Source organism: Pediculus humanus, genomic scaffold (genome assembly GCF_000006295.1).
Source record: "Pediculus humanus corporis 1103172107723 genomic scaffold, whole genome shotgun sequence".
NCBI classification, from domain to species: domain Eukaryota; kingdom Metazoa; phylum Arthropoda; class Insecta; order Psocodea; family Pediculidae; genus Pediculus; species Pediculus humanus.
Genome location: NW_002987326.1, coordinates 90,852 through 103,101, shown reverse-complemented (window position 1 = coordinate 103,101; position 12,250 = coordinate 90,852). Strand labels below are relative to the sequence as shown.

General features: G+C 29.1%; 3 protein-coding genes across 3 annotated transcripts; 1 reads left to right on the top strand and 2 right to left on the bottom strand.

Annotated features, from left to right (window-relative positions):
• Positions 1 to 536: 536 nt before the first annotated feature.
• Phum_PHUM317240 (FYVE-containing protein, putative) lies at positions 537 to 5,109 on the bottom strand (the record flags this gene model as incomplete). The annotated part of the gene is made up of 12 exons (XM_002427354.1): positions 537 to 980; positions 1,056 to 1,292; positions 1,400 to 2,022; positions 2,106 to 2,775; positions 2,870 to 2,995; positions 3,127 to 3,297; positions 3,383 to 3,639; positions 3,718 to 3,853; positions 3,953 to 4,285; positions 4,371 to 4,440; positions 4,719 to 4,912; positions 5,062 to 5,109. 12 exons carry the CDS (start codon positions 5,107 to 5,109, stop codon positions 537 to 539), a joined length of 3,309 nt encoding a protein of 1,102 aa, XP_002427399.1.
• A 954-nt stretch (positions 5,110 to 6,063) lies between these two features.
• Phum_PHUM317230 (class B secretin-like G-protein coupled receptor GPRmth6, putative) lies at positions 6,064 to 8,804 on the bottom strand (the record flags this gene model as incomplete). Its single annotated transcript, XM_002427353.1, has 10 exons — positions 6,064 to 6,213; positions 6,286 to 6,448; positions 6,563 to 6,713; positions 6,793 to 6,977; positions 7,055 to 7,133; positions 7,211 to 7,461; positions 7,528 to 7,789; positions 7,862 to 8,058; positions 8,144 to 8,420; positions 8,558 to 8,804. The coding sequence occupies 10 exons, from the start codon at positions 8,802 to 8,804 to the stop codon at positions 6,064 to 6,066; spliced, it is 1,962 nt and encodes a 653-aa protein (XP_002427398.1).
• Positions 8,805 to 11,202: 2,398 nt separating this feature from the next.
• Positions 11,203 to 11,757, top strand: Phum_PHUM317220 (uncharacterized protein; the record flags this gene model as incomplete). Its single annotated transcript, XM_002427352.1, has 2 exons — positions 11,203 to 11,449; positions 11,720 to 11,757. 2 exons carry the CDS (start codon positions 11,203 to 11,205, stop codon positions 11,755 to 11,757), a joined length of 285 nt encoding a protein of 94 aa, XP_002427397.1.
• Between the last annotated feature and the right edge of the window lie 493 nt (positions 11,758 to 12,250).

The window sequence follows — 12,250 nt, the reverse complement described above, 5'->3', positions numbered from 1 at the left end:
ATTATTTATTAATTACATTTATACACATAAATTAAAAATTTTTTTTATTTTAAATCTTTTTTGTCTTCTTCTTATTCATTCATTCATTCATTCAATCATTCATTCATTCATTACATGCTGACGATTTGAAAATTTTAAAAAAATTATTAAAAAGAGAGAAAAGAGGGAGAGAGGGGGGAGAGGGAGAGTGAAAAAGGGATTCAACAAATAATATTTGCTTAATAATTAATTAATTAATTACATTTTTACATGGTTTTGATTCAGTTTTCCTCTTCCTTTTCTCTCTCTCTCTCTCTCTCACTCCATCTATCTCTCTAACTCTCCATCTCTCTCTCTCTCTCTTTCTGGTCGTCTTTTTAATTTTTTTCAATGTGGGCCAAGTGAAAGAATAATAAAATGATGGTAAGGGAGGAAGAGTCGTCGCATCGAGGGAAGAGAGAAAGAGAGAGAGAGAGAGAGACAACAACAATACAGGATAGAGAATGGGGGAAATCGGGAAGAAAAACGAAAGAAAAAAAGTTTATTTGATACTTTTTTCATTGTTCGTTTTTAGATGATCCCGAATCGTCTTCGTTTTCTAATTTTATTTCCGTCGTTTCGAAATCCATTTCCATGTTTGTTATGTCTAATTCGTTTGTCGTTTCATCATCTTTTCCCTCGGTCCCGTTTTCGCTATTCGACCGACTCGAATCATTTTTTCTATCGTTTATCATTTTTCTACCCTTTCCGCCGTTCGGATTCGGATTCGATTTCCCCGGGATTTTCTTGCACGTTTTCTTCCAATTTTGCCTCTCGTCTTTCTCGTCCGGCAAATCTTTGTTTTCGATTTTCAACGACGGAGCGTAGTCTGCTATGCTGAAAACGAATTGGAGACATCCGAATTTTATGTACGAACAGTGATACAAAACGGCGGATCCCTCCCATCCGGCCGGATAACTACTTGATAATTTATTTGGTTGGCAGTAACATATTCTGGGATTCTGTTAAAATAAAATAAATTAGAAAAAAAAAAAGAAAATTTTATCTCTCTCTCTCTCTCAAAATTATCATTTCACCTGGTGTTCTCTCGAGATCATTTTCGAGGGAGGTCCACGATCCGCGTCTTCGCTATTTCTGATAATGCCCCGCCTCCTATCAATAATTTCCTTGACAGTTTTTGCCAGGGGATTTTTTTCAGGTACCTTAGCATCTAATCTTGGAGTTTTCCGATCCGAATAATCAGTTGTGTAAACCACGCTGTCAACAAGTGTTCCGTGCTCTGAATAATTAATTAATTCGTAATGCTTCGTCATCTGATATAAACAAAAAAAAAAAAAAAAAAAAATTCAAATAATTTTTTAAATTAAAAATAATACAAAAAAAAAAAAAAAAAAAAGAAAAAACTTTATCTGATTTTCACCTCGTCGTAAAAAATAACGGCGTGTTTGGGTGATACGTAATTACAAAACCCGTAACTACTCAAACAAACGTCGTTATCCGCTCCCGTTCCTATCGATAACGTCCTGTATTTCATTTTAACACCCAAATCTTTTGTATTCAAAGGAGTCAATATGGCTCTCGCTTGTATCTCGACGTGACTTCGATCGAATTCCTTCCTTAGAAAATCACTTATTTTTACTTGCGACACGTCTTTAACCGCTTTCAATGATGGATTAACATTGTTCGGACTGATTTCTTGCAGGCTCAACTCTGCGTTACAGTCTTTAATGGCAACATATTGCTTATTCGATAATAAAACCCCGTTTTTAAGCGATAAGTTTTTTTCGTACGCTCCGAAAACGGTGTTTTTTTTCTTATTATCCTTTTCCGCTCCTTCTTGCTTCGCGTCAGACTCTGATGATTCTTCTAGTCTCAATCTTTGGCTTTCGTTTTCAATTGTATAATGCGATAACGTCGGTGAAATCTTTGATGAATTTTTTAAATTATTCATGCCAACGGTAGAGGGTAACAATTGTTGAATTCTTTGAAAGGCGAGAAGGTTAACGAGTTTTGAATCAATTTTACTCAATTCTTCTGCTAATTCTAAAATTCAATTTAAAACGTAAAGTTAATTCTTGTTGTTTTTATTTTACAATTTAAAAACATTAAGATTTTTTTAATCTTACCTTTTCCCGCTGAAGTCGATAGTAAATAATTCAGTTGTGAATTGAGGTTTTCTAAAACTTTTGCATCTATCGAATTAGAATTTTGCTGATGTTGTTGTTGTTGCTGCTGATGCTGCTTCTGATCCGATATTTTAATTCTAGGCTCGAAAGTTTTTAAATTCTGATCTTCCTTTATTTTTAACCTCATTTCACCGTTTTGATGAAGTATTATTTTAGCATCTTTCGGTATTGGACCGTTGATGATTATTTTCTTTGTTTTTTCCGACGATGATTCCCTTAGTAAACTCTCTAATGTTTTACTTCCCGTAAAATCTGTTTTCCTGGGCGAAACGGAAGTCGTCACGTCGCTAAACATTTTCTCCATCATTTTTTCAACCGTTTCTTTAGGCTTTGCCGAGGGTGTCCCCTTATGACTTTGTACCGTTATGTTTCCGTTGATCACTTCATTGGAAGATTTAGATTTTATTTTTGGTTTATCACTCATTTGTCTCTCTATTGTAAGTTCGACGATATCGTTTGTTTTAACCTGCGCTTCCGTTTGAGATATGTCACTTTGTTTTGATTTTGTAGTTACATCGTTTTCTATTGGAGTCTGTTGTAGTTTTTTTTGTTTTTGAAAGGCAAGATGGCATGCTATACTAGACTGCATGGCTATAATGCTTGAAAGCCACTGAAAAAAAAAAACCAATTTTTTATTATGATTTTTATTATACAAATATTAATATTAATTAATAATGCGTAAAATTTATTTATTTATTTATTACCTCTTCCTGTTCCACAGCCGTGGCATGTTCTTCTAGGCTTGAAATTTTTTCTACTCTAAGAACTTCTTTTAGTGATGGCACTAAAGGTTGCGGACAAGCATATTGTTGTTTAATGGCGTCGGGTACCTAAAAAAAGATTATGTATAATATCATTATACGTTATTTAAAATAAATATAAATATTACATTAGTCAGAGTGTTGAAAATATTTTTAAAAGTTTAGAAAAAATTTTTGTGAATATATATATATATACATACCCGAATTTTATTTCTCGGAGGAAGTTTAACTTTAAATCGAAACGGAGGATTTTTTCGTCTAACTTTACGAATGAATTCCAATTTTACAGCATCTTGATCTATTGGTCCAGAATACTTTTCCCATAATTTAACCCTTTCTGTTAAACTAACAGACGTTAAGAGTTTTGTATCCTAAAAAAAAAAAAAAAAAATCAATACTTAATTTAAAATTATGTTTAAAAAAAACTTTTTTTTATAAATTAAAATTGAAACTTACAATATAATGCTGCGGATGATTAGGACACATCCATTTTCCAGTCGGCATTGATGCTAAAGGAGGATCTAAACAATCTAAATGAAATAACAAACTGCAATAATCACATGAAACTAAAGGAGCAACTCTGCAACTTCTATGACATTCATAACAAACTTTAACTGGAAGTGGCACCATTCCATTATCTAATTCATATGGCTTTTTTTTGGCCGATGAATTACGCCTTGAAGTAATTTTACCAGGACCAACGCCATTACCCGCTAAAAAAAAAAAAATTATGAAATTTATAACAAAATTACTATGACAAGAACTACGAGACCTACTACTAAAAAAAATACCTTTTTCAGATCCTGGAAAAGGCATGCTTATAGTCAACTCTTTGGGTAGATCATATTGCTTTGGGTTGCTTTCAATTGCTGCCTCTATTAATAAGTCCATAGGTGTCATAAAGTTTACTTCATTCTCGACACAATTCTAAGAAAAAAAAAAAAATAAAACAATAACGAATTAAATTTTTTTGAAAATTTAAAATAATTAAAATTGAATAAGAAAACTTGCCTCGTTGCCAATAACATCAGAGCATTTTTTTTTAATTTTTTTCAATTTTCCTTCATCATCATTTTCAGCATTATTAATGTCATCCTCATCTTCATCTTCCGAAGTATCTTTCTTATCATCATTTTTTCTCTTTTTATCATTTCCTGCTGCCTTCCCTTTTTTTGATGTTTTCAACAAACCAGATGAAACACTATCTTTTCTGCTTCTCAATCGTCCACGAACCTCTGACTCATTTTTTGGCAAAGCATTTGGACTAATATTTGATAAATCTACTTCATTTTTAGGCTTAGTTATTACTTCAGACTTATGAAATTTTATTTCTCTTACAGGTATTCCATCTGCTTTCGCCTAAAATATTTTAAACAAATAAATAAACTCTTTAATAATTTTCTGAATATCAATTTAAAAAAAATTAAAATTATGAAATACATACAGCTGCAACTTTGCAAGAGTGACATAACCACTGCCCAATCGGTATATCATCTTCTTCCAAAGGAGGATCACTAAAAGTAAAAAAAAATAAATTGAAGAACATAAATACCTATAAGATAAAAATAAATTGGTCTTTGAATTTATGTTCTGTATTTAAAAAAAAATACCATAAAAATTGATTTTAAAATAATAATAATAACAGCCAAATATAATTTTTTAAATTCAAGTTTCAGTAACTTTGCTTTTATCCATAAATAAATTATAACCTAACCCTGCCTCCATTTTAAAACTAAAGCATACGTTATTATGTAAGAGTACTTTTAATTTGAAAATTTGTATAAATACTTACTGACATTGAAGGTGAAACGAGGCAGGACATTTATCGCAGCAAAGTAAATTTCCTCCTTCACCGCAGGAATCACAGGAATCGTGGTTATGGCCTTTGCCAGGACGCTTATAGTACGGATGCAATTCTTTTCCTTCCTTTTTTTTAACTTTTGAACAATCGTCACTGACCGGAGGAGCTATTAAGGCTTGAATTTGCTATAGAAAAAATAAAAAATAAGCTTTTTAATAAATAATTTTACTGTATATGATATATTTTAATAATTCACATAATAATAATAGCTAATATTATTCACTTTACACGCCATATTTTTAACAAAATGGCTCCTAAACGAAATAAAACTTACGGGCATCAAGCCTCCCGATGTGTCTAAATCATATTCTATTGATGACATTTTGGCGATTAAAACAATTTACAAATTCGTCGTGAAATCCTGTTTCCCTTACGCAAATTAAAAAAGCTAAATTGTAACAACTTTGCAGGGTAGAAGTTGTATATAAGAGGCTTAACTATAAAATGAGGCCTTTAAACACCGCCATTCTGTTTGTACACAAATGTCACTGATACTCATAATGAAGTTTATTCACTAAATAACTACTGAATGCTATTGATTTGATACTTATAATATTATTTACAATATGTCTCAATGCAATACTTATATTTTTTAATTTATTTGCACCGTTATATCGTTCATCTAATCATTATTTCACAGAGCCTTCGTTGGCGCAAAATGGAGACCACAATTTTAGGCGCATGCGCATTAAAAGTTTTTGTTATTTTTTTAACAACCAATCAAAGCTCTAAGTTTTAACCTTGATTTGTAAAATATTCATTTTTACTTTAAACACGTTGAGTTAATTTTAAAATATAAAAAAAAAAAAAAAAATTCAACATGAATTTGTGAAGTTATTAAAAAATAGTTTTTAGTTTTAAGTTTTAAGTTTTATATTGTTTTACAATTTTTACTCTCTTTAAGAGATAAATCCAAAAATAAATGTGAGTTGTGTTGAAGTGTACGTTCAGAACTTTACATCAAAAAGCGCGGTAAATAGTAAGATGATGATACCAACAGGTTAAATTTAGGTAGGAGAATTTTTTTTTTTTTAGTTTTCATTCAATTCGGTATAATTTCTAATGAATAAGCATTTATCAGTTAAATTTAAGCTAAAGTCTTTACTTTTCTTTCTTTTTTTTTTTTAATAATAAGCATTATTTTATTCTAAAAAAATTAAAGGTTATAGTATAATGGACTATTAATTTACAAAGAAAAAAAGACAATTACACAGTAATTAACAATACACAATTTTTAAAACTAAATTTACTATACACATTTCCAAAAAAAAAAGATTTATAGACTAGATACGGCATTACTTGAACTTTTATGTAATTCTTGACATTGGGTTGAACCAAAAAGACTAGAACTAGTTCTGGGTATGCTTGGAGTTCTAATATGAGGCTGACGCATAATTCCATATTTTCTTCTTAATTCATTTAACACCTTAAAATAATCAAGACTAATAATTTTTTAAATTCAAAACTTAATCAAACTTGAAGTAATTTGATAGTTTACCTGTTTTTTACAACAGAAAACTGCAAAAATAAAAACAGCCCTCAATAAATTAATTATATCTGTTAAATACCAATAATAACTGGGTCCTCCAACAACCCAAGATATCAATTCGGCTATCCATGGTAATCCCATCAATAATAATAATTTAATATACAAAATAAATCTGTAAAAAGTTTTATAAGTTATTTGTCATGAAAGTTTCAAAATTTAAAAAAAAAAAAAAAAAAAAAACTAGTTTCGATTGATAGTTTTAAGAATTTTTTTTTGGAATACTAACCTTTGTTTTTCAGGATTATTATTTTTTATAACTGTTTGTATATCTCTTTGAGCTTGATATATTCTATAAAGAGTGTGTATGAATAACAATACATTTAAACTTAACAAAACAGCAATGGGACCATAAAAATAAGCGACAATTGCCATAGAATCTGTAAAGAAAAAAAAAAACATGAGAGCCATGTAACGAATAATTTAAATTTTGAAAATGAGTTACTGAAAAATTTCTACCATTTCTAAACCAGCATCTTTCTTTTATTTGTGGTTTTATTATATAATCTGGAACATTAGGTAAAAATTCAATAGAAGCAGTTAATATTGAAATTATTGCAGGTGACAACCAACAGTATATTGAATAGTAAATAAATTTACGATGTGATCTGTTGTTTGGAATCCCTCTTACAATCCGTAATTCGCTAAAGAAAAATTATCAATGATAAGTTATTTAGAATTTATGTATATAGCTAACTATTGTAATGATTGTGCCCCTTACCTAAAAGTCCAAGAAATATCAAAACAAAGTATGTTTAACCAGAAAAATGCAGCTAAGAAAGAATATTGTATCAAAAATCCTGAAAATCACATTATTATTATTATTATTATGAAATTTTACTCGGGTTGTGACAAAATGTTTTTGAAATAAACACACCCAAAAATATGCATAAATTTTGAGATATTCTATTCATTCCCAACTGGGAAATGGCAACGCTAACATATCCAATAAATAAACTCCATGTTTGGGATATTAAATTTTTGTCGTTAATGTTACTCCTCGGTGGTAATAATCCATGAACGAGAAGTGTTAGAAAAAGAAAAATGGCACCGATGACAAATAGGCTTCCATATAACATTCGACGAATTTCCGATTTGCGATTTTTTATACCCACTTCCGGATAACACCTAAAATCGATTGATAAACTTTACCTACAATTTTCCGGGATTGATAAAGTTTAGATTCGAATTTACCTTATTAAATGATTATAAACTCTTCGATCTTCCCGACTTCCGCTAATAAAATTTTCTCCACAAAATTCCAAAGGTTGATTCATATGTTTTTCACCGTATATATGCGCGGATCCGTTTGAATATATTGTGTGTCCATCGATTTTAAATTGATTGGGTATAACGGTACCCTCTCCCGGTTTACAAACGGGAAATCTATGAAGTAAAAAATAATCTCTGGAATCACTGTGTACTTTCGTGTAATTGGGCGTCCAATCTTCTTCTTCTACAAACGATTTATATGTTGTACTCGGAGGGTACATTCAATTTTAAATAATTACAATTTTCCGTTACGTACCTGGTTGATTTCTCACGCATGCATTTTCCCGATCTTGAATGTTTTCAATGTCGATGAGCATTCCGGGAGGACAACATTTGAGTATGCACGTTGCTTCCCTACACGGGCAAAGCATAATCAAATAATCAACGGTATCCGTGAAATCCAAAGTGGGATTTTCAGTTTCTTCTTCGGGATAATCCGTTCTCAGGTCTAATCTATCAAAAAAAAAAAAAAAACAATGATTATTAAATATGCGATTTATCAGGTACGCAAAACGTAAATAGAAAATACAAGAAGTACCTGTCGATGCAATAAGATTTCGGATCGAATAATATTTCGGTTTTGTGAGTGTAAAATCCATGGGATTGATTTGGATACACTATTAAACTTCCATCTTCGTAAAAATCGCACTGACTTAAAAAAATTGGAAGGAAAACTGTTTCCAATATGTCGCAGGGTTGTCCTTTACCAAAACTAACTCGTACGTTTTCAGGAAAATTTTTCAAAGTCGAATTATTTTTTTTCGATAATATTTTTTTATTCGGTGGAAACCACCACGGACGAGAATCTTTACCGTCTAAATTAAACAAAAAAAAGGACTCAATGACGTTTGCGTTAATTGTTGTTAGAATTATTGTTGTTAGTGAAGTAGGAAAATTTAATTTTACAGAGAAAAAAAAAAAAAAAAAGAAAATGTATAAAGTTTCACCTTACATTCGCCAGAATTAAATTCAACGACATCTCTTTCGGTATCATTATCGTGACGATAAACATGATTTTCCATTTTTAATAAATTATATTCGACGCATTCGCTCGTTTTTTCTAAAATCAATTCGTTTTCTCCGCAACATTTTTGTATAAAAAATTCTCCTCCATTTTCTATTGCTATAATCAATCGACAAACGATGATAATGATGAAAACGACAAACGTATAATGTTTTTTTATCATTTGCAAAGTCATGACTGGTCATTTTTCCATTTTACTTCTTTTTTTTCCCCATCAAATTTGTCATTTGTTGTTGTTGTTGTTGTTGTCCTTTCTAACAACCAACTCTTCCAACGTCTCTGCAAAAAAAAAAAAGAAAATTTGAATACGTTGTAATTAAAAAAAAAAAAAAAAATAACATAAAAAATTTAATAATGATTACTTTTAACGACGTAAATATTAATTTTTTTTTTTTTCTATTCGATGATATTAATACGTTGAATGATAATGATAATAACAGGTCTGGAGATTCGTATTAAATTTTAATTACTTGGCGGAAAATTTTTAGTCGAAAGTGCAAAAATATATGAAGAAAATAGGGAAAAAAAAGAAAAGGAAAATTAGAGTATTTAAATATACCGGAAATGGTTCGGGACGAATTTAACCTTTTTTCTAATTAAAATGTTCTCTCGCGCCTTTTCTTATTTAATAATAATGATGATGAGAAAATTTAAAAAAATTTTTTTCGTGAGATTTAAGCGACAAAAACAACAACAAACACAATCACTCACTCACTCACAATTTCATAACAGCAAATAATTTTTTTTTTTTTTTCGGAAAATTTTTTATTTTCCGTAAGAAATTATTAACGAAAGAAAATTTTTTTTTTTTTTGTTCACGAGGTTAAAACGACAAACGACAAACTGATTAACTAATTATTAATTTTAAAAAAAAAAAACGAAATCGGTCGGTTGTTTGTTGATTTGTTAATTCTTTAAATATCATTTCATATTATTATTAATATTTTTTTTTTCCATTTCAAAGCGAATGTGAAATGTTAAGTTTCGTAAACATTAAACAACAACACGAAAAACTCGAAAAAACTAAAAATAATTTTTTTTTTTCGCCGAAACAAACAAACAAACAACTTGTCGTTTGTACGAGTTAAAATGTAAAACTAACCAAACTGGTAATTTTTCATATATATACGGAACTCTTTACGATAAACGTGTAAAAAAAGATCGGTGAAGGACGTCAACTCAAAACACATAAATAACATTAAAATATTCGATTTAACCTAAACGGTTGGTTTTCCGAGACTCTATACAAGCGAATATTTTTAATTTAATAATAATAATGATAATAATAATAATAATAATTAATCGCGTGAAATTATCCTAAAGTTTAATAATAAAAATAATTTTTTTTTCAATATTATTACGAAAGGGAAAACCACCATGTCGTCGCGAACGATGTTTAAATGCTTAATGCTCGTACTCGAGTGCGGATTTAACGAATTTTTTTCTTTATTATTATTGTAACTCCCTCCCCCTGTCCCTCCCTCCTCCCTCCTGCCAAGTGAGGATTTCCACGGGAAATTGTCCGCCCGATTTTTTTTTAAAGAAAAATTTGCCAAATTTATGACGCGATCCTAACAATTATTATTATTATTATTATTTAAAAATTATAAAATTTGACAAATGTGAAACGACGACGTGACACACGTGGTGTCGTGGGGAGGGGGGGACCCTAGAAAAGGGCAAAAGGGTAAATCAATTTCAAATAATGATAATTGATTATGATTTTTTTTTACGAATTTTTTTTTTGCTATTCCTACCTCTCTTTCTCTCTCTCTCTCTCTCACTCTGTCTGTCTGTCTTCCTTATTTTCAACCGTTATTAACCTTGTTGTTAATATTATTATTATTATTGCAGTTGTTGTTGTTGTTGTTGTTTTTATTGCTTTGCGAAAATGTCAAAAATATAAGAAAAAAAAAAAAAAATTAATATAATAATTATGTTATATATCGAAAGTTGAATTTTTATTTAATAACTGTCGTTCGAAACAACAACAACAACAACCACATCAACAACAACAACAACATAATAAAAACATTTTGTGTTTAAAAAAAAAAAAGGTTTTCATTTTTAATCGAAGTGAAAGTGATTTTTTTTATTTTATTTTTAAAAATTTAATTTTAATTTTTGCTTTCAGCCATATGCGATAAAATATTTCGATTTAGAAATCTCGAAATTTTTCTATAAGTCGAAATTTTTTCGAAATTGCAAAATCGAAAGTAGAAGAAAACAAAAACAAACAAAATTTGTAAAATTTGAACCTTTGTTGTTGTTGTTGTTGTTGTTGCACTTTATAAAACCAAATCCAAAAATTTTTAAATTACGCAAAAAAAAAAAAAAAATTAATTTTAAACTTATCGATAAACGAAAATTAATAATAATAATAATAATAATAATAATAAATGTTTGTACTCACCGGTTTTGATAAGTTTTTAAATATTAATATTAATAATAATAATTATAATAAAATTTACGTAAATATGTATATTTTACTAAAAACTTGTTTGTTGATATTAATTTTTTTATTTTTTTTGTTTGTTTGTTTGTTTGTTTGTCGTTAGGAAATTGTTTGGAAAATGAATGAAAATTTAACGTTGAGCTTATTGGAAGAAGTTTTCAATGAAGTTGAAACGACGACGACTGACGATAAGGATGGGAAAAAAGTCACGAAAGGTTTTTTAGAAGATGTCGCAGAATCCGAAAGGAATTTGATATCGGGCGGCAAGAAAACAAATGGGAAAAGTTTTGGGGAAATTCAAACGGAAACGGAAACGGTTGAAAACAAATTGACAAAGGATGGAAGTGGTAGCCTCGTGCACGATGGTAAGGAAATAAAAAAAAAAAAATTTAGCGAAAATTAATTAATTTGCATCGTACCTTTGTCCGTCAACTTTGATCACTCATCGAATCCTTTTTTTTTTTTTACGGTTGTCGTCTTGGAATGTAGAAAAGAAAATTTTTTTTTTTTTTAATTCGCCACAAAAAAAAAAAAAAGAAACGGTCGATTTAATTCACTTTGCGCGTATTATCGCGTTAAAAAAAAAATAAAAAATAAAATTTTCCCCTTCGTTAAATTTCGTGGATGTTAAAAAGTCGTCGTGTCATTAGACAATCGTAACATAACTCGTTGAATGAAATTATTATTATGTTGAGATTGATGGAAAATTTTTACGCGAGAAAATTTTATTTATTATTTATATGTTGCGAATGCGCAAAATCGACAATTTTTTCATTTTGACAATTTTATTTATTTATTTATTTATTGTTTAATAAATAAATAAGTAAATTTATTTATTTTTAAATAAATAAATAAATAAATTCGTTGATTGTTTATTAATTTTTTTTTTTTTTTAATATTTGATTGGAAAAACAAAAAAAAAACGAACAATCGAGTTATTATTATATTATTGTGGGAAAAAAATTGTTTTCTTTTAAATAATCATTATTATTATTATTATTATTATTATTGTTTAAATAAAATCATTTATAAACGGAATACCTGAAATTTTTGACTGATTAAAACCTAAAAATATCGATAAGAATTTTCCTTTTTTTTTAAATATAATTTAATGAGTCGAATAAAGGAAAACGACCGACGACGATGGTTTTTCCCCAACGCCTTAA